Raw genomic sequence first — 22,607 nt, 5'->3', positions numbered from 1 at the left:
AAAAACCCAGAAATGAAATTGCTGCAACAGTGTATGCATTTTGTAACATTTATAGCTATTGCCAAGTGCTGTATCACCTTACACTCCCACCATGAGACTTGTCAACAACAGTCTTGTCAACAAACAGATTGTGTTATTAAACTACTATACTTTTGTCAGTCTTGTAGGTGAAAATAGTATTTCCATGTGGTTTTTATTTCTATTTTTTAAAATTCTGAGTAAAAATGAGCACTTTAAAAAGGGGCACTTGTATTTCATTTTCTGTGAACTTCTGACATATACCTTATCAATTTTCTAGTTGATCAATTTCCATATCAGTCTTTCCGTGTTAATTTCCAGGAGCTCTTTATATGTTAGTATGATCTTACTTTATTTACTTACTTTATTTTTTAAAAAGATTTTATTTTTAAGTAATCTCTATACCCAACATGGGGCTCAAACTCACAACTGCAAGATCAAGAGTTGCACATTCAAGAAAGGGGAACTCTCTTACACTGTTGGTGGGTATGCAAACTGGTGTAGCCACTCTGGAAAACAGTATGGAGGGTTCTCAAAAAGTGAAAAATAGAACGACCCTACAACCCAGCAATTGCACTACTAGATATTTACCCAAAGGATACAAACATACTACTTAGAACCAGCACATGCACCCCAATGTTTATAGCAGCATTATAAAGAATAGCCAAATTATGGAAAGAGCCCAAGGGTCCATCGACTAATGTATGGATAAAGAAGATGTGGTATACACACACACACACACACACACACACACACACACACACACAATAGAATATTACTTAGCCAACAAAAAGAATGAAATCTTGCCATCTGCAACAACGTGGATGGAGCTAGAGTGTATTATGCTAAGCAAAATAAGCCAGTGAAAGACAAATACCATGATTTCACTCATATGTGGAATTTAAGAAACAAAACAGATGAACATAGGGGAAGGAAAAAAAGAGGAAGCAAACCATAAGAGACTCTTTTAAAGTTTATTTTATTTATTTTTGAGAAAGAGAGAGTGCGGGAGGGGCAGAGAGAGAGGGAGAGAGAATCAGAAGCAGGCTTTGTGCTGCCAGCAGGGTTTGAACCCATAAACTGTGAGATCATAACCTGAGCCAAAATCAAGAGTTGGACACTTAACCCAGGCACCCAAGAAACTCTTAACTATAGAGAACAAACTGAAGGTTGCTGAGGGGAGGTGAGTGGGGGAATGAGCTAAAATGGGTGATGGGCATTAAGGAGGGCACTTGTGATGAGCACTGGGTGTTATATAAGTAATAAATCATTAAATTCTACTCCTAAAACCAATGTTATACTATATTGACTAAGTAGAATGTAAATTAAAAAAAATTGATCCAGAAAAAGAGTTGCACGCTCTACTGACTGAGCTAGCCAGGCACCCCAGGGTGATCTCACTTTAAATACATGGCCACAAATCTCAGCTTGGCATTGGTATTACGGCAATCCTACTGTTTTCTTAATATGTTATTCCATTTATTTTCCTATGGTCCCAAGTATCTCATAATTTTTCCTTTCCTCAAACTTCCAACAACTTGTCCTCCATAAATCACTTTCAGCCTTGTGTTCTAGTTCACTGCGAAATAGCAATGCCCTTCAGCCAAAGACCGCAATGTTGGGTTTACTGACTCATTGCAACAAAGGCGAAAGTACACCATAGAGAATCATGAGGACATCTCAGTCAAACGGTGTTAGAGAGGATTTACTATAGGATTTGGGTTTCTGTTTTTGGTGATTCTGGGAGGATGAGTTAAGAAGTGGGGCTTTCCCCAGGATTATATGTTGACAAAAGCTGTAGTAATTGTAATGGTTGAGTATCTTAATAAATCTTATGTAGAAGGTGGGAGGAACAAAGTGCAGTGAAAGCCGTGAATGAGAAAGAAGCAGCAGTTACTCACATTAGCCAGCATAAGGGGATATTTGGCCATTTTTGTGGTTTGAACCATGTCCCCATTTTTGTCTGCTTACACCTGATTATGGAGTGGACTTCCTTTGACCTTGCTCTATCATGCTTGCAAAGTGGCTTTTAAAAAACACCAGTGACATGTGTAGTTTTTCATGTTCAACAGACCACCGTGGCCTCTGCTCTGAGCACCAGGCCATCTTCTGGCTGTCAGGGGCTGCTGGGAAGCAGTCACAAGAGAACTTGCACAGACTCATCTTGTCACATCTATTCACTTACCTGCACCTGTGCCATATATTCTTTCGCAATACTAAGGATGAACAGTCCATGTTCCCGTTGTAGTCCAGCCCATCCACTTACATAGTAGAGCCTACCCCACCATCTATTCAAGGTCTTCACTTCCGAAGCTCTCCCTGCCTCTCTTGAACCACAAATTTTACCTGTCTGTTGGGTCATTCCCATGTGTATTCAAATATGCTGTTATTGTTCCCATCTTATAAAAAAAAAACCACAAAAATTTAAAGACAAAGCAGAAGAATAAACTCTCCTTTGACCCTAAATCTCCCCTCCAGCTCTGTCCTATTTCACTGCCTCATTTAGAGCAAAGTTCTTCCAAGTAGTTGTTTATACATATTGCCTTCTACAACCTTTCCTTTTCTCTTGAATCTGCTCTCCACCAAAATTGTTCTTGTCAAGGTCAACGAATGATCTCCAGATTGATAAATATAGAGCGATATAGAACTATTCTCAGTTCTCATCCTACTTGACCTGTTAGCAATGGTTGACATCTCTGATTTTTTCATCCTACTTGACCTGTTAGCAATGGTTGACATCTCTGATTTTTTTCATCCTCCTTGAGATACTTTATTTGACTTCAGGGTGAGGTTCTCTATCTACCTCATTGGTCATTCCTTCTCAGTCTTTGCTGTTTCCTCTTTATCTCCTCAACTTCGAAATCTCTATTTAAAAACAATGTCACCCTTTTAAAATTGGTCTAAAATCTGAATAGTGATTCACCTAGCCCAACCTTAGGATCTTTCTTTATCAGATTATTTTCATTTTTTCCACCTTTTCAAAAAATTTAAATAATTTAGTGGGGGTGGCACTGTGAGGGGTTATACAACCTGAGCAGAGTAGGAAAGGGGTGTATGCAGAATGCAGGGACCATGATGGCTGGGCAAGGGGGTTAGGGTGGGATGGATGAGGAGGGAGCCTGTGCAAGGGGCATTTAATATTGCACATTGAAGGAGATATGGCAACAGATGATAACATGTGATTTGGGGCTATATTCTCTTACTATGAAGGATCTTACTGGGACAATTGGTTGAACTTTAGTGTGATGTGAGAATTAGAATGTAGTAATATGATGTTAATTTCCCAATTTTGTTGGTCATATTATGATGGCTTGGGAGAATGTCCTTGTATGCAAGAAATATTCACCTAAATATTCAGAGTTGATAGGGCACACTGTTGACAGTTTACTTTCAAATGGCTCAGGGAAAAGGTTATTGTAATATATTTGCAATTTTTCTGTAAGTTTGAAATTGTTTCAAAGTTAAAAAAATTTAAATATTAGTTTTAAAATACATAATGACCATATTCATCTTGTACCATTAAAAAAATATTGGCAATATTAAATTCTTTCAATCCAAAGTAGAATTCTTAGCATGGCTTCTGGTTCAAATAATAGGCATTTTTTCTTCAGCCTATTCTTGTACACAACATTGAAGGAAAACACAGTTTATGCTAAGTTTTGCAGAACAAAAACAAGAATATATCCTTTCTTGATTATCTTATTAGGTAATTGTTCCTTAACATATAATACTTTTTTAAAAAAGATACTCAATATCTGACTTTTTGTGGAAGCGGAGTTGACTTTTTCTCCCTCTTCCACTTTCCATTATGATTATTTTCAAACATACAGAAACAGGAAAAGAATAACTGAATAGTGGTGTACCCTCCACATAGATGGAATAATTGTTAACATTTTGCTATTTTGCGTTCTCTTTCCCCTTATCTGTTGTCTTAAGTTTATTTAGGCGGTTAGAACAAAAAATGCTGGAGGTTAGGTGGCTTGTAAACAACAAAGATTTATTTCTCACAGTTCTGAAGTCTGGGAAGTCCAGGATGAAGACACCTGCAGATTCTGTGTCTGGTGAGAACCCACACCCTATTCATAGTTGCAGTCTTCTTAACAGTGTCCTCATATGGTAGAAGGGGATTATATGTCAGCGTATGAATTTGGGGAGGACTCCACATTCAGCCCGTGGCATCTATATTTGTTGAAGCATTTGAAATCAAGTTGTAGGCATCATGACACCTCATTCCTAAATACCTGAGCATGAATTTTCTAATAATAAAGACATTCTCCAACATAACCACCAAGTAGTAATTATCCATAAATGAATATCAATAATTTTATCCACAAACCGTTATTTATTCTGTAACAAGGAAGAAATATATTTATTTCGTAAATATATTTAATATATTAATCAATATATTTATACATATAAATAATATATATTTCACATTCAGTCTTCCTTAATTGTTCTAGAATGTCTTTTATAGCTGTATTTTGAGGGGGGAAGGAACCAGGATCGGCAATACTCAATAGCTTTTTTAATTTTTTTTTAATTTTTTTTTCAACATTTATTTATTTTTGGGACAGAGAGAGACAGAGCATGAACGGGGGAGGGGCAGAGAGAGAGGGAGACACAGAATCGGAAACAGGCTCCAGGCTCTGAGCCATCAGCCCAGAGCCCGACGCGGGGCTCGAACTCACGGACCGCGAGATCGTGACCTGGCTGAAGTCGGACGCTTAACCGACTGCGCCACCCAGGCGCCCCAGCTTTTTTTTTTCTAATGTTTTATTTATTTTTGAGAGAGAGAGAGAGCATGCGTGTGAGTGGGGGAGGGGCAGAGAGAGAAAGGGAGACACAGAAACCAAAGCAGGCTCCAGGTTTTGAGCTGTCAGCACAGATCCCGATGTGGGGCTCGAACTCATGAACTGTGAGATCATGACCAGAGCTGAAGTCAGACGCTCAACCGACCAGAGCCGCTCAGGCGTCCCAACACTCAATAGCTTTTTTTTTTTTTTTAATCATCTCATGTCACATTATTTTTTTTAATATTTTATTTTATTTTATTTTTTTTCAATCTATGAAATTTATTGTCAAATTGGTTTCCATACAACACCCAGTGCTCATCCCAAAAGGTGCCCTCCTCAATACCCATCACCCACCCTCCCCTCCCTCCCACCCCCATCAACCCTCAGTTTATTCTCAGTTTTTAAGAGTCTCTTATGCTTTGGCTTTCTCCCACTCTAACCTCTTTTTTTTTTTTTTCCTTCCCCTCCTCCATGGGTTTCTGTTAAGTTTCTCAGGATCCACATAAGAGTGAAAACACTCAATAGCTTTTGACTATTAATTATAACTTCAGGCCCTTATTTGAAGGAACAAGACTTTGCCATGCAATTCACCTTTTCGCACCCTGGGGCAGAGTATGTATTGTGTGAAAGAGGTTGAGGAGGGACTTTGTGAGGAGTGACTAATGCCCGGAAGCCGTTTCACGACAGGCACAGGAGTTTGAGGTTGGGAGGTGGGTACTGGGAGGTAGGTAAGTACAGGGGGCTTATCTTGATGCTAGTAAAAGACTGGTCTGCGCGCTAACAAATTAACATTACATTCTCACTAGTTAGCCAAAGGCGACTGCCGCCAGAGGGCGCAAGGCGCGCCGGCAGGATCCCAGGTAGCCCTCCGAGGTCGCGGTGGGGGCGTGCGTGGCCCAGAGTCCTGAGCGCGCGCCGGGGGTGGTCGCGGGGCACGCGCCGGGCCGCCCCCTCCCCACGCGGGGCGCGCGTGCGCGGTTCCGCTGCGGCCCAAGGAGCCGCGATGGAGGGCGCTCTGACTGTTCGCCAGGTAAGCGGCTCTTCGCTGGGGCGGCTTCCCAAGCGGTGGCTGCACCCGGCAGTTTTCTTCACGATAGTTGTTTGAACCTTCTCAGATTATGATAATTAATTCCTCCCTTCCGTTTTCTCCGTGCTCTTTGGAGTAATTTGGAAAGTTGTTACCAAGGAAACGGTTTCGTGTGCTTCCTGCGAGCCTTCCCCTCGGGGCGATGGTGGAAAGTCTGCTTCTCTGTGGGCGTGGAGAGCAGGAATTTGGTCCCGAAATGTCCTAGTCCAGATGTCTCAGCCTCAGGCCCCACCGACTCACGTTCCGTTGTCGTGATTCTGACCCGACATCACGTTGATCCAGTCTCACCCGCCTCCCTAAACTATCAGCTCTTCAATGAAGGGCTCAGGACTCTAGCGTAAATAACTGTGCTGTCAACCAAGCTTTTGGTTCCAACTAGTTTTGTTCTTGGCTCACTGTCTTATTTGATAAACGGAAGATCTTGCTGATTAACCTTCAGGGTGAAAGCCTACTTTTGTTCCAGGGCTACCTGCATTTATGAACACTGCGCTCATTTCTTTTACGTTGGTTGGGTGTATATATTTTAGAGAATTGCAGTCAGTGCGATACCTTTTATTTGACTAGCGTTTTACAGGTTACAAAATGGTAGACATTCGAATAATTGTTGAATGAACAAGTGAATGTACTATTTCAACTGAGCCTCAGAAACATTACTTATGAAATAGTCATGATACATATTAATGAACCCAATCAGTTATTTTATTCTCTGTCCCTGGCACTGGTGTTGGGATAAGATGGTGAGCAACAGACACATGATTCCTGTTCTCAATGAGTTTATAGTTTAGACTACCGAGAGTTATTACCCCTACTGTAGAGTGGAGAAAACAGATTTAGAGAAATTGACTGGCAAAGACCACACAACTAATAAGTTAGAGAGATAGGATTCTGTTGTAGCCACTCTACAAAGTCAGAATGAACCCCTACCCTTTCAATTTGATTTGGATGTAGAATTATGCCACACATGCACCATGAATATATGAGAAGGCTTATTACTTATATATACAATGGCTTATTAAATACGTAATGAAAAAGTAGAAGTAGGTCAGGCTTCTCAAGCAGATCCTAAATGATTTAAAAGACAAGGAAAGGAAGTTTAATCCAGGTTTTTACCCTGGTGGGGTCCGGGTAAGGGTTCCTGTGTGTGGACTGGGGCTTGCTTGGTTTGACTCATTCACCCACACCAAAGGTGAGAGCACCCAGACTTTCTCACCCACTTGCCCATATGGGGGAAAGAAGAGGAAAAAGGACGGGTGAGGCTTAAAATCTGTCAGCAGGCAACCATTAAAAAATTGAATGAGACTCCTTATCACAGTTCACCCAGATGTTGGGTTAATGACTGAAATGTACCATTTTTCATTTAGTTGAATTTGAATTAGTGTAGGTAAGCCATCATGGCTGTCTACTAGGTCTCCAGTCTGTGCCCAGTAAGGAAAATGAAAGTTCCCTGGAATGCCTTGTTCAAGAGCACAACAGTGTGTTTTGAGAAATAAAATGAGTGCCTTGGTCTCTATTAGTAATCTTCTGGAACTCTAACAGGCATAAGGAGTATCTTGGTGAGGCCTTTTATTATGGGTTTAGTATATGTAGAGACACGAGTGATCTTTTTTGAAAAAAAAATTATTTATTTATTTATTTATTTATTTATTTATTTATTTATTTATTTAGAGAAAGAACGTACACGTGAGCAGGGGAGGGGCAGAGAGAGAGGGAGAGAATCCCAAGCAGCTTCTTCGCTGTCAGTGCAGAACCCAGTTTCGGGCTCCATCTCACAAACTGTGAGATCATGACCTGAATAGAAATCAAGAGTTGGATCCTTAACTGACTGAGCCACCCAGGTGCCCCAAGACATGGTGATCTTGATTTGTATTATGAGTATCTGTGAAACAAGAGATTTCTAGAGTGCTTTATCCCAACGGGTGCAGCTCTGAGGCAGTGCCCCAAGAGTCTGTAAAAATGTGCAGATGGAGCCAACTGTTGGCCAGAGCATCCAGTGTTAAGATGACTATGGGAAGTTCAGCCAGTTGTGCTGACCCTTGGGTCCTTACCTTTATCAGGGACATCTTGGTTAAGGGATGAAAAGCAGTAGATATCCAGAGAGCTCCATCATGTGTAATGGTGGTGATGCTGTTCACTGACAGTAGGTTTGTCTGTCAAACTTCAAATGGGAATTTAGAGTGTACAGACTCCACCTGCTGTTCACTCATTTGAACCCAAGTCACTCTTCAGGTTAACAAGGGGTTCAGAAGAGTGATGGCCTTTTCTAGCACCATGACATCTGACAAAAGAATGAGGACAGGGGAGGGCATGCCCTCTTGCGGGTAAGATATGCCAGGGGGCTCAGATTTGGTTTTATCCCATAGCAAGGAGGCCTTGGTAGTTGTGCTGAGCTTGCAAGGTGTTGCTTCTAAGACCTAAGAAGGTCTGAGAATGGAGGGTCACAGGCTCAGGGTTTGTAGAGCCTCTATTTCCAGAAGAGTCCAGTATGCTGTCAGTGACTGCTGCTCTAATGGTGTGTAACGTGGGGCCTGGGGGATAGTTTCTTGCATTAGAAGCCTGTAGACAACTTATAGACACCATGGGTGGTTGAGAGACTCCAAGAGTCATGGAAAGAAGCTGCTAAAGTCTCTGTAATGAAGAGTTCTGTGTGTGTGTGTGTGTGTGTGTGTGTGTGTGTGTGTGTGTGTGTTTGGGAGAGAGGGGAATAGTACTAATGGAAGTGTCTCTTATGATTTTGACAAATATTAGAGTCTTTTTGGGAAGGATCCTCATTCAGCATGACTGATTTGCAAGTAATAGTGTAAACAGACTTAAGTAAAATTTGTAAATGAGGAATATATTGCTCTAGATGCCCAAAATGCCTAATAAATGTTGGGCTTATTTTAGTGTTATGGGTGCTAAGAGGGTCAATAGTAATTTCTTGACATTGTCAGGGATGGAGTGACCCTTGGTGTACCAAATGTTTTTCAGGAATTTAAGGTGGCAGGCCTTAATGCTGTGTTTGGGGTAATGGCCCATCCCCTTTTCGTGAGCTCTTTTGTGCATATTTGAATGGGTATGTCAAAAGAATGTCTTCAGAGGAGGATGTAAGCAATGTAATGTCATACCTGTGCTCCTGGAGCAAAATAATTACAATTACAATATTGCCTGTAAAAGTTGCATGTAAGGGCAAGCCTTTGAGGTATGCTGTGCCTAGCTATGTAAAGGTATATTGTGTCCCACTAGAGATGAAGGCAAAATGTGACTGAGAGCTTGTTGAAAGAGACACTGAACAGGATATTAGCCAAATTTATTATAGCATATATATATGTTATATATATAACATATATATGTATATTATATATTTATTTATTTATTTATTTATTTATTTATTTATTTATTTATTTATTTTTGAGACAGAGAGAGACAGAGCATGAACAGGGAAGGGTCAGAGAGAGAGGGAGACACAGAATCTGAAACCGGCTCTGGGCTCTGAGCTGACAGCACAGAGGCCGATGGGCGGCTTGAAGCCACAAACCTTGAGATCATGACCTGAGCCGAAGTCGGACGTTTAACCGACTGAGCCACCCAGGCGCCCCTATTATAACATATATTTAACAGTTTCTGATTGGATAGAGTCAGTAATTTCAATAGTATGTGGTAAAGGGGCCTTCATGGGAAGGAACACAGCATCAAGGGCACAGTCATCAACTGTGAGGCACCATTCATTTTTCCAACTTTAATAGGCCATGTTGGGCTGTTAAATGGAGAAACCATACAGATAATCACTCTTTCACTAATTAGGTCTTTTATAGTAAATCCCAATCCTCAAAGGCCCTGTTTAATGTTATATTGAGTTGAGTTGTATTTACTATTTTAGCTAGGGGTTGAGGGAGTGGTCCATGGCTTTTTAAAAAGCCATTTGTATGCTCCAAAGACTCTTTAAATTTATTGTTGGGTCAGAGCATCCACTGCCAATATGGAATATTTTAGGGTAATGTGTACTATACCATTACCTGGAAGAATTTCAGCAAGACAGAAGTTCTGGTGGTTAAAGTGAGACATACCTATTTATTATCTATTTTATGTTGAGTATTTCCCTAAATTTAGTGGGATCTCCAGGTATAACTGTAGTTTGAGCCCAGTATTGATTAAAGTCATGAAAATTTGCCACTTAAGGCATTTCAGCAGATGTTGAAGTTAATTCAAAAACCTGTGCTATAGAGATATAAAAGCCAATCTTTACCTTTTGTTGTATAAATTATTTTAGTAAATTTTGGATTTCCAACTGGGCCAAATTGTGGACTTCTCTATTTTGTTGTTGTTTCTTTGTTTGTTTCTTTATTGTTTTTCTCTATCTCTTTTGGTGGTGAGTGAATATATTTCAAGTGGAGGGAGTCCTGTCTATCATTTCATATTTATAAATTTCATCCTCCAGAGAGCCTCAAATCAGTGTTACCAGGGTTAGGGGTATGTGGTTACTTTGTGGAGTTTAAAAACCCTGAGCTTGGGGCGCCTGGGTGGCTCAGTCAGTTAAGTGTCTGATTTCAGCTCAGGTCATGATCTCACAGCTCATGGGTTCAAGCCCCACATCTGTGCTGACGGCTCAGAGCCCGGAGCCTGCTTCAGATTCTGTGTCTCCCTCTCTCTCAGCCCCTCCCCTGCTCATGCTCTCTCTCTCTCTGTCCCTCTGTCTCTCTCTCTCTCTCAAAAATAAATAAACGCTAAAAAACAAAAACAAAAAAACCAACCCTGAGCTGAAGCTGAGTTTGAATTACCCCTTTGCTGTGCCACATGGGTTCCATGGCTGCTTTTCTCTGTAACCTGGAGGATCAGGATTTTTGTTACAATAGAGGCATAGGTACCAGTGGCAGCAGGGCAACAGCAGGAACAACAGAGGTATTTAAGGGTCCAGGTGAGCCATGTGTTCTCACAATGGTTGCTCCCTTCCCTCCTCCCGGCTCTTTTTTCTCTCTCTCTTTTTTACTCCAAAATGACTCTCTTTCATGAGTGACTGCCCAAATGGGTCCATCTCTTGCACAGAGTGTACTCTTTCCCCAGAATGCTCCATAGACTGGGGGTCAATGCCTGATTCATTGATTTTAACTACATTGTTTGTATAAATCAGAGTTAATTTACCAATTTCCCACAAATTATGGTTAGTAAGTTTGTTTCCACTTTCTTAGTACTATAACCATTATTGACTCCATGTGCACAGAGTTTTAGTTTATACCCATTCTAGACCAGAGCAGGCATTGCAAATTATTCTCCAAAGAGGTTGAACTAATTGTCATCCCCCTTACATGGTATTTTTTACTGTTATTAAACAGTAAAAAATATTTTTTACTGTTATTAAACAGCTATTCCTCTAGCTGACTGTGACTTCTGGAAGCTAAGGACTTCCTTTTATTCATTTTTGAATTCCCAGTGCCAATTAAACTACCTAATGAGTAGTAGTAGTTGGAGAATATTTGTCACATGTGTAAATATATGAACTGTAGAAGAAAAAACATGTTAATTACTGTTTCCTAAATGCTTAAATATTGTTTTCAAGTTAATTTGTGTATTTTGAACACTAACTCTTTTCATTTTTAAAATGAGCATTTCTCAATAAGTAATTTAAATTGTTGATACTTGTTTCCAGGCAATAAATGCAGGGGATTCAAGCTTTGCCCCTGAGCCACAGGAAGAGTTAGAGGAGAATCCTAGCCCAGTTGCGGATGAGAATCACACAGTGTCAGCAAAAAAACAGGGGCCAAATTTACATAACTGGAGTGGTGACTGGAGCTTTTGGGTAATATTTTTTCTTTCTTATATTTTCACTTTAATCTTAAATGCAAATTTTCTTTAAATTTATAGCAGTTCATAGAATGTTTATAATATTTTATTAGCTTCTTGATTTTAGACAGTTAAGTTTTACCAGAGTCCGAGACATTTCTGATTATGCTCTTCTTTGGCCACTAGAATGCACTGTTGTCTGGTTTGATGGAGTGGAATTATCTGCTTCAGTTTTCCTGGGAGAAAACTACAGCACAGCATTGGATTCTACCTACGTTGTTGTTCACTATATTGCAAGAGACTAACATTATGCAGAAACCATATTTCTAAATGTTACTGAGAAACCAGCTATTTTACATAACTTTGATTTAATAAACTTTTTTCAACGTTTATTTATTTTTGGGACAGAGAGAGACAGAGCATGAACGGGGGAGGGGCAGAGAGAGAGGGAGACACAGAATCGGAAACAGGCTCCAGGCTCCGAGCCATCAGCCCAGAGCCCGACGCGGGGCTCGAACTCACGGACCGCGAGATCGTGACCTGGCTGAAGTCGGACGCTTAACCGACCGCGCCACCCAGATGCCCCTACATAACTTTGATTTAAAGAATTAGCCACCCAGGTGCCCCTACATAACTTTGATTTAAAGAATTAGCCACCCAGGTGCCCCTACATAACTTTGATTTAAAGAATTAGCCACCCAGGTGCCCCTACATAACTTTGATTTAAAGAATTAGCCACCCAGGTGCCCCTACATAACTTTGATTCAAAGAATTAGTTTTGGGGCGCCTGGGTGGCGCGGTCGGTTAAGCGTCCGACTTCAGCCAGGTCACGATCTCGCGGTCCGTGAGTTCGAGCCCCGCGTCGGGCTCTGGGCTGATGGCTCAGAGCCTGGAGCCTGTTTCCGATTCTGTGTCTCCCTCTCACTCTGCCCCTCCCCCGTTCATGCTCTGTCTCTCTCTGTCCCAAAAATAAATAAACGTTGAAAAAAAAAAAAAAGAATTAGTTTTGATACCTAAAAGGAAGTTTAACAATGTTTGACCTGTAATTACAAGGTAAGCTTTAAAGTTAGGAGTTTCATATTCTCTTTGCACTGTACTTAGTTGCAGAACTGGGATGTGGGTCAAGTTTCCCCATTGTAAAATGAGACTTCTGCTTTGAGACTCATGATTAGGTGTATAGTGTCTTTTGGTAGGAACAACATTTCTATTGCCATATGAATGCTAGCATTTATTATCTTAAAGGACTCATTGAAAATCTACCAATTCCTGTCAGAGTTATAAGATATTTGACAGAATCTTGTATACTGCAACTATAACTGAAATTTATAGAAGATTATGAGACATATGTACTTCAAATATTAAGTCATTAGAAAGCTGCTCTCTTGACTCTTAGGTATACTTGGTAGCAGAATTTCTTGTAGTTTTACAGTAGCCTAAAAAAGAAATAATATTAATAGGTTATAAGGATTAGTACCATTATTCTCTTCATAATTAGTAGCTCAGTTATTGAATCTTTTTTTATAATTTACATCCAAGTTAGTTAGCATATAGTACAACAATGATTTCAAGGGTAGATTCCCTAATGCCCCTAACCCATTTATCCCATCCCCCTTCTCACAACCCCTCCAGTAACCCTCTGTTCTCCATATTTAAGAGTCTCTTATGTTTTTTCCCCCTCCCTGTTTTTATATTATTTTTGCTTCCCTTCCTTTGTGTTCATCTGTTCTGTGTCTTACAGTCCTCATATGAGTGAAGTCATATGATATTTGTCTTTCTTTGACTAATTTTGCTTAGCATAATACCCTCTAGTTCCATCCACATAGTTGCAAATGGCAAGATTTCATTCTTTTTGATTGCCGAGTAATATTCCATTGTATATATATACCACATATTTATCCATTCATCCATCGATGGACATTTGGGCTGTTTCCATACTTTGGCTATTGTTGATAGCGCTGCTATAAACATTGGGGGGGGTGTGCCCCTTCAAAACAGCACACCTGTATCCCTTGGATAAATACCTAGTAGTGCAGTTACTGGGTTGTAGGGTAGTTCTATTTTTAGTTTTTTGAGGAACCTCAATACTATTTTCCAGAGTGACTGCACCAGTTTGCATTCCCACCAGCAGTGCAAAAGAGATCCTCTTTCTCCACATCCTTGCCAACATCTGTTGTTGCCTGAGTTGTTAATGTTAGCCATTCTGACAAGTGTGAGGTGGTATCTCATTGTGGTTTTGATTTGTATTTCCCTGATGATGAGTGATGTTGAGCATTTTTTCATGTGTCGGTTGGCCATCTGGATGTCTTCTTTGGAGAAGTGTGTATTCATGTCTTTTGCCCACTTCTTCACTGGATTATTTGTTTTTTTGGGTGTTGGGTTTGGTAAGTTCTTTACAGATTCTGGATACTAACCCTTTACCTGATATGTTGTTTGCAAATAACATATTCTTCTCCCATTCTGTCAGTTGCCTTGTAGTTTTGCTGATTGTTTCCTTCGCTGTGCAGAAGCTTTTTATTTTGAGGAGGTCCCAATAGTTCATTTTTACTTTTGTTTCCCTTGCCTCCAGAGACGTGTTGAGTAAGAAGTTACTATGGCCAAGGTCAAAGAGGTTTTTGCCTGCTTTCTTCTGGAGGGTTTTGAAGGCTTCCTGTCTTACATTTATGTCTTTCATCCATTTTGAGTTTATTTTTGTGTATGGTGTAAGAAAGTGGTCCAGGTTCATTTTTCTGCCTGTCGCTGTCCAGTTTTCCCAGCACCACTTGCTGAAGAGACTGTCCTTATTCCATTGGATATTCTTTCCTGCTTTGTCAAAGATTAGTTGACCATACGTTTGTGGGTCCATTTCTGGGTTCTCTCTATTCTGTTCCATTGATCTGAGTGTCTGTTCTTGTGCCAGTACCATACTGTCTTGATGATTACAGCTTTGTAATACAGCTTGAAGTCCGGTGAATGTTATTGAATCTTAACATGAATAAGTTTCTGACTTCCTATTAAGAAACTTAAGTTTTTTAAAACCATATCTGAAGGAAAATGTTTAATTGCTAACAAATATACCAAATAATTATACTTCCTGAAAATCATGTCATCTATATTGATTATATTATTCTTGGTTTCATTCAGAGACAGTTTATGACTACTGTAGTGTTTTGGCCCTTCTGCACTATGATGGTGTAGCTTTGTTATGGATTGGAAAACCTTTATAATTCCAAGGGCTATCTACAGGACTAAATAGTCACTGTGGTTATTCTTTGCAGACTTAACCTAAGAAGAAGGGTAAAGCTAAAAAAGGAACAAGCAGGGGAATGAGGATTTAGAAATAGGAGAGAGGAAGAAAAGAGGTATGTGTTCTAGACCTTTGCTACTCAAACTGTAGTATGTGGGGCCAACAGACTTGGCTTCACCTGTCTGCTGATTAGAAATGCAGAGTCTTGGGCCCGATCTCAGACCTATTGAATTAGAGTCTTTATTTCACAAGAATTCTTGGAGATTTGTATGAACATTCAAGTTTGAGAAGCACTTGTTTAGAGTGTTGAAAGTCTACTTTGTCTCAGTTTAGGTCTATATGCTAATTACAAGCACTTTGTTTTGAGGAATGAAAAACATTTTTTGTAATGTTTATTTATTTTTGAGGGACAGACAGAGCGTGAATGGGGAAGGAGCAGAGAGAGAGGGAGACACAGAATCTGAAGCAGGCTCCAGGCTCTGAGCCGTCAGCACAGATGTGGGGCTTGAACCCACGAGCCATGAGATCATGACTTGAGCCGAAGTCGGACACTTAGCCAACTGAGTCACCCAGGTGCCCCAAGAATTGATAACTTTTTAAAGTTTTGTTATTTGAAGAGTTAAGCTCCCAGGACCTGAAAAATTCACTAGTGTCGATTAACTCATATATTTTGGCCTGGCTAACTCAGTTGTTCCACAATAGTGAATCTACAGGGAAGCATGGTATCATTTAATGAATTGGAGATTGGGAACAAAAAATTTGGGATAGAGTACGTACGCTCTGCCTGGTGATTTCACTGTGTGGTACTCTTGACTATGTTGTTCAACCTGTCAGGCGCCTCATTTCTAAAATGAGAGATCGGGCCTTGGTATTGCAACATTAGTGTGTCTTGAATCAATAGGGAAAAAGGTGGAGGAGGTGTTTGGCTAGCAAGTGCTCATAATTTACATTTCTGGCAGCTGTGTATCAGTCATAAAAAACTCTGGGCATATATAGTGGGAGTATGTTACATGTGGAACACCTTTCCTTAAGAATGGTAGAAAGGGGTGAAAAGTGCTAGAGAAGAGAGAGGACCTGCTATTTGTAATATTGGAAAAGATATTTTGATGATTCCCCCCAAATAAAAAATTGTGAAAACTTGGCAAAAGGATACAAGACAGTGAAACAAAGTTTAAGTTTTTTTTGTCGTTGCTGAGGCTGGTTTCTTCTAGACTCTATGCATTTAATCTTGTGCTGCTTGACAAATTGGCTAGTGATTGTCTTTTTGACAGTAGCGCTTTATTTTTTCAGTTTTATTGACTTATTTTACTTCTAGGGTAGTTAGCAGCTGACAGTAGGACTTTAAAGAAGTTTGATCAAATTACCATAGCACTGGACAGTGAGATCAATAGCTGTGGATATTCTATTTCAATCCCATAATTTAAAGATAGGAATCTTAATGGTTATATTTATTTTCTTTTATATTTAAAAATGAAAATGTTTAAGCCTACTGTGTGAGAAATTAGTCTTATTAATAACTTTTAAGTCCCAGTATAACAATAATTATGTGAAAAGGAAGAGAATAAACTTGAAATAAACTTAATGGCAAACAAATATTTATCCTTTTGCCCTTTAACTGTTAGTAAAAATATACCGCAAAAAACCCCACATCCAACCAAACAAAAAAACCACTTTTTTTTTCCTGACTAAAATGATGATTCCAGGTAGATTAATGTTCCAGAGGAAAAGCATTCAGAGGTCTGCAGAAGATGCATTTACTTAATGTAACTTCTCTTCATGATGTTGAACTAGTAACTTTTGAAAGTAGAAAAAAGCATTTGAGATTTTCTGTTGCTTATGTTTAGGAAATGACATACTTATCTGGACTTTTTTTTTTTTTTAATGTTTATTTTTGAGAGAGAGAGAGAGAGAGAGAGAGAGGGAGACAGAGTGTGAGTGGGGGAGGGGCAGAGAGAGAGAGAAAGACACATAATCTGAAACAGGCTCCAGGCTCTGAGCTGTCAGCACAGAACCCAACATGGGGCTCGAACTCTGGAACGGTGAGATCATGACCTAGGCCGAAGTCAGATGCCTAACCAACTGAGTCACCCAGGTACTCCTTACCTGGGATTTCTAATAGAAATAATAGTGCTTTGGATAAGGTACTTAATTTTAGGCATTCCTTTTTATGTTGATATTTCATTAATATTAAATTTCTCTTTAAAAATATTTGTCATTTGTATATACTTATTTCTTTAATAGCTGATTTACTTGATAATTGTATTTTAAAAGTGGAGGCATTTATAAAGTTTTCTGAATTGTGTAACTAAAATTTGTTTAGGGGTGTTTTCCTTTGAGTGTATATTTGAAAATCTTGGCAAATATACATAGAATAAAGAACATACGAAATCTCATATTCCTCAGATCTTTGAATCTGGAAGGGAGACAGGGAAAAAAAAGAATAGGAGAGTTTTAAAAGAGGTTAGAGTTTAAATTTGTCATTTTAAAAATATTTTTGTTCTAAAACATTTCAAGGATAAAACAAGTGTAGATTTTGAAACATTATATATGTACAAATAATAACTACTCTACTTATGTTTTGGTAGAAAATATTTAGAGTTGAAATTCTTTAGATCATAATAAACTTTTTTCTAATTATACAAGAAATCATAAGTCTTGACTCTGTACTTTATCATTGACTTATAGCATGATCATAGTCATGTTATTCACAAGTAAGCTTTTTTATTGGATACAACTTACCACAAACATGATTTAGAATTAGGTACACCATGAGGATTAATTAATGTTATACTGTTAAATAACAATAAAAACAAAACCCAAGAGGATTAATTAGTATGTTTGAAACGTACTTTGGCAACTTTAGAAAAGGTGTTTTCTGTAATCAGACGTTGTCCTCCACACAGAATATCTTGAATTTATTCAAGGTAAAAAGGATATTTTAGACATTGACTTTCGTAGCTGATAAAAAAGAATGAACTTATTTTCTAGTTTCTATTGGATTTGAAAATAATATTTTATTCATTAATATTCAATTATAGATTTTGTTTGAAAATCTAGATATGTTATTAATTTTAGATTTAATTATAAAGGAATAGGAACTAACATTTCTGGCAATATGGAAAGAGGACCTTTTTTTTTTTTAATATGTGAAATTTATTGTCAAATTAGTTTCCATACAACACCCAGTGCTCATCCCAACAGGTGCCCTCCTCAATACCCATCCCCCACCCTCTCCTCCCTCCCACCCCCCATCAGCCCTCAGTTTGTTCTCAGTTTTTAAGAGTCTCTTATACTTTGGCTCTCTCCAACTGTAACCTCTTTTTTTTTTTCCCTTCCCCTCCCCCATGGGTTCCTGGTAAGTTTCTCAGGATCCACATAAGAGTGAACACATATGGTATCTGTCTTTCTCTGTATGGCTTATTTCACTTAGCATAACACTCTCCAGTTCCATCCACATTGCTACAAAGGGCCATATTTCATTCTTTCTCATTGCCATGTAGTACTCCATTGTGTATATAAACCACAATTTCTTTATCCATTCATCAGTTGATGGACATTTAGGCTGAGAAAGAGGACCATTTAACTTAAAAACTCCTCTGTTACAAAGTACCTAGAAATGCTGTATGAAATGTTACAAACATGTTTATAAATTGAATGTCTGGGCTCACGGAATAGCAAGGGAACTACCCGAGGGCTAAAAAAGAAGAGGGAACTGATTATCAGAGTTGTAAGCACATGAGCTAATGTTGAGGCAGCCCTGGGGAGTTAATTAGTCTCTGTAACGAAAACTTTAATGGCTACACTGGGATAGAAGACATGTCTTGGACTTGTATGAATTAGAACAGAGAACTTATAAAGCCATGACTCTTGAAGAGTTATACATTCTGTGAAAGGTAGGCTAAGAAAAAAATCCACCTACATCTGCCCATTGAAGACAAGGAAGCTTATTTGTCTAAACTTGGGCTTTGGGTGGTAGAGGAGGGAAATATTCCTGAGAGTACACAACTATAGTTGGTCTCTCATGAAGTTTTGGGACCTGAATTTAATACTTTATGAGTGAGCAGAAGGATATTCAATGAATAGCATATTAGTTGCTTCAAAATTTTGGATAGAACTACTAGGTAAAGACTATAAAATCATTATTTGATATTATTTAAGACTTAATAGAAGAAATTAAGCATGCAATAAGTGGGTAAGACATTTTTTTAAAAATTTTTTTTAACGTTTATTTATTTTTGAGACAGAGAGAGACAGAACATGAACAGGGGAGGGTCAGAGAGAGAGGGAGACACAGAATCCAAAACAGGCTCCAGGATCCAAAACAGTCTCCAGAATCCAAAACAGGCTCTGAGCAGTCAGCACAGAGCCCGATGCGGGGCTCGAACTCACATACCGTGAGATCGTGACCTGAGCCAAAGTCGGACACTTAACCGACTGAGCCACCCAGGGGCCCCAAGACATTCTTTTTTAATATGTTTGTTTGTTTGTTTGTTTATTTATTTATTTTGAGAGAGAGTGTGTGTGTGTATGTGCACATGCACATGAGTTGGGGGAGGGACAGAGAGAGAGAGGAAAGAGAGAATCTCAAGCAGGGTCTGCACTGACAGAGGGCGCTGTTCGTGGGCTCAGTCCCACGAACCATGAGATCATGACCTGAGCTGAAATCAAGAGTCGGTCACTTAACCAACTGAGCTACCCAGGTGCCCCTGGATAAGACATTATTAAAAACACTGGGCAGATTTGGAAAACAACCAAATTCAACTTCTAGAAATGAAAAATGTGGTTATTGAAATAATAATTTAAAAATTCAGTGGATGTGGGAAATACCAGATAAAGAGAAAGTCAGCAAATTGAAGGATATATATGAGGAAGTTATTCACACTGTACCACTGAGAGATAAAGATAGAAAATTTTAAAGAGAATGGCTGGAGATATAAGGAGAAAAGTAGAGGAGTCCATTATGATTCCATTAGAAGTTTCAGAAGATCAACATAAAGGCAACATTCAAAAAGAAAATAGCTGAAAATGTTCTCTTGATGAAAGATGTCAGAATCAGGAGGTACGGTGAGTCTCTCACACGGTAAATGAAAAGAATATATGAGCAGAGAAATTATTATCATATAAGTGACAAAGGTAGATGTACATCAATTAAGATAGGAGAAGTCTTTTTTAAAGTGTATTTATTATTATTTTTTACTAAACTCTAACCCAACATGGGGCTTGAACTAATAACCCCAAAATCAAGAGTCGCATGTTCTTCTGACTGAGGCAGCCAGGCCCCCAGGAATAGTCTTAATAATTCATTTGAGTGTCATCTATGCACCAGCCTATTCTAAGTGAACTCGGGGGTGTCTCTGCCATTCTAGAGCTGACTGGGAGATGGATAGTATACACCTGAGCAAATGTATAATATTTTTTTGTTTCAAGTTTTTATTTAAATTCTAGTTAACATATTGTGTAATATTGGTTTCAGGAGTAGAATTTAGTAATTCATCATTTACATAGAACACCCAGTGCTCATCACAAGGGCCCTCCTTAATACCCATTACCCATTTAGCCAATGTTCCTATCTACCTTCCCTCCAGCAACCCTCAGTTTGTTCTCTATAGTTAAAGGTCTTTAATGGTTTGCCTCTCTCTCTCTCTCTCTCTCTCTCTCTCTTTGCAAATGTGTAATATTATGTCAGGTAGTGATAGAAGCTCTAAAGATAATAGAAGCATGTAAGGTGTAGAGAATCACATGGAAGGGAGTAGCATTTTCAGTCAAGATGGTCTGGAAAAGCTTCTCTGAGGAGGTGCCATTTGAGACAGCCCTATGAGGGACAAAGAAAGAATACCGATGAACCATGCGAAGAAAAGAAAATGGAAGTGGGGTTCTGTGGGAAGGCAAGAGTCGGGAATAAGATTGGCTTGTTTGACAGTTTCCTTATGGAGTCAGATATGGTGAGTGAAGAAGAAGAAAAAGATCAAGGATAATAATTTCTAGGTTTTTGATCAGTGCAACGGGGTGCATGGAAGCATCGCTTAGGAGAAGAGAAAGATGCAGATAGCAGGGGAACGAAGTAGTTTTGGGAGTTGGGAAAATGAAGTTGGAGATGCATATTTGATATATAAGTAGAAAAGTCTAGTAGACAATTGGATTTATGACATGAATCGTAGGAGAGAGATTGAAGCAGGAAATAAATTTTGAAGACTTTGAGTATGGATGGTATTTAAAGACAGATTTTTGGGGGGCGCCTGGGTGGCGCAGTTGGTTAAGCATCTGACTGCTCAGGTCATGATCTCATGGTTCCTGAGTTCGAGCCCGCATCTGCACTGTCAGTGCAGAGCCTGCTTGGGATTCTCTCTCTCCTGCTCTCTCTGCCCTTCTCCAACCAATGCTTTTTCTCTCTCTCTCTCTCTCAAAATAAATAAACCTTAAAAAACATTAAAAAAATAAAACAGATTTATAAAGATTGGATGAGATCACCTAGGGAAAAAATATGGATAGAGAAAAGAAGTAGACTCTCCAGTGTTTAGAACCTCAGGTGGTGGAGCAGGAACTAGCAAAAGAAACTGCGATTTGACTACTGAGATAAAATCTTAGGAAGTGTGGCATCCTCAAAGGCAAATGATGGAAGTCTTTTAAGGACAGAGTGACCTACTGTGATAGGTAGAATAAGGTGAGAGCTGAAGATTGACTACTGGATTTGCAAAGTAGAGGATTCTAGTGACATTAAAAAGTACAGTTTGGGGGCAAAAACCTGATGGAAGCACTAGGTTTTAGACTGCTGTCCTAATCTTCCTTTGTAAGGTTTGAATTTGATTACCCAAAGCAATAGAGGGCTGAAGGAAGAAAATTCATATTTCATTAAAAACAATGTATACTTCTTTAAAGATGACCATATCAACATGGAAAAATATTTTGGTAAAGTAGCATGACTACTAAGAAATTAGCAGTAAATTAGCATATTTTTTTTTTTTTTAAATTTTGTTTTCAACGTTTATTTATTTTTGGGACAGAGAGAGACAGAGCATGAACGGGGGAGGGGCAGAGAGAGAGGGAGACACAGAATCGGAAACAGGCTCCAGGCTCTGAGCCATCAGCCCAGAGCCCGACGCGGGGCTCGAACTCACGGACCGCGAGATCGTGACCTGGCTGAAGTCGGACGCTTAACCGACTGCGCCACCCAGGCACCCCGTAAATTAGCATATTTAAATAAATGACGTGGAGAATGTGGAAAGTAACTGAAATAGTAATGTGTTACTGGGTTATTAATTAGGGCTTCAACCCAAGTACATCCTTTTGATTATCTAGGACAATGAGAAATTTTATTTTATTTTTTTAAAGTTGGTTTATTTTTACTTAGAGAGAAAGAGAGAGAGACAGAGACAGAGACAGAATATCAAGCAGGCTCCTGCTGTCAGTTCAGAGCTGCATGAACCATGAGGTCATGAACTGAGCTGAAAGAAACCAAGAGTCGGAGGCTTAACCGACTGTGCCACCCAGGCGCCCCCCTCCTTTTTTTTTTAAGTTTATTTATTTTTATTTTTGAGAGAGAGAGAGTAGGACGATGAGAAAGTTTAAATAGCACATGCAAACCAAATTAAAATAATACAAAAATTCTAGCTCAGCATTCTCTATCTACCTTTCCAAAAAAACTTTTCTTAGACATGAGATGTGAACTTAAAAGCAATGACATTGATCCCATGAGCCACGCACAAGAGTGAGTTTCTATTACACTAGTCACATT

General features: G+C 39.2%; 1 protein-coding gene across 3 annotated transcripts in view; it reads left to right on the top strand.

Annotated features, from left to right (window-relative positions):
* Positions 1 to 5,690: 5,690 nt before the first annotated feature.
* Positions 5,691 to 22,607, top strand: part of GRAMD1C (GRAM domain containing 1C) — a 104,055-nt gene continuing 87,138 nt past the window's right edge. For all 3 annotated transcript variants that reach the window (XM_025913385.2, XM_086675384.1, XM_086675386.1), the window contains exons 1-2: positions 5,691 to 5,841; positions 11,519 to 11,668. In XM_025913385.2, the coding sequence (XP_025769170.1) occupies positions 5,815 to 5,841; positions 11,519 to 11,668 (177 nt within the window). In that variant the 5' untranslated portion in view covers positions 5,691 to 5,814. The remainder of the gene's footprint in view (positions 5,842 to 11,518; positions 11,669 to 22,607) is intronic.

Source organism: Puma concolor, chromosome C2, assembly GCF_028749965.1.
Source record: "Puma concolor isolate L17-30 chromosome C2, mPumCon1.1.hap2, whole genome shotgun sequence".
NCBI classification, from domain to species: domain Eukaryota; kingdom Metazoa; phylum Chordata; class Mammalia; order Carnivora; family Felidae; genus Puma; species Puma concolor.
Note: the sequence above shows the minus strand (reverse complement) of the source record. Positions and strands in the feature narration are given on the sequence as shown.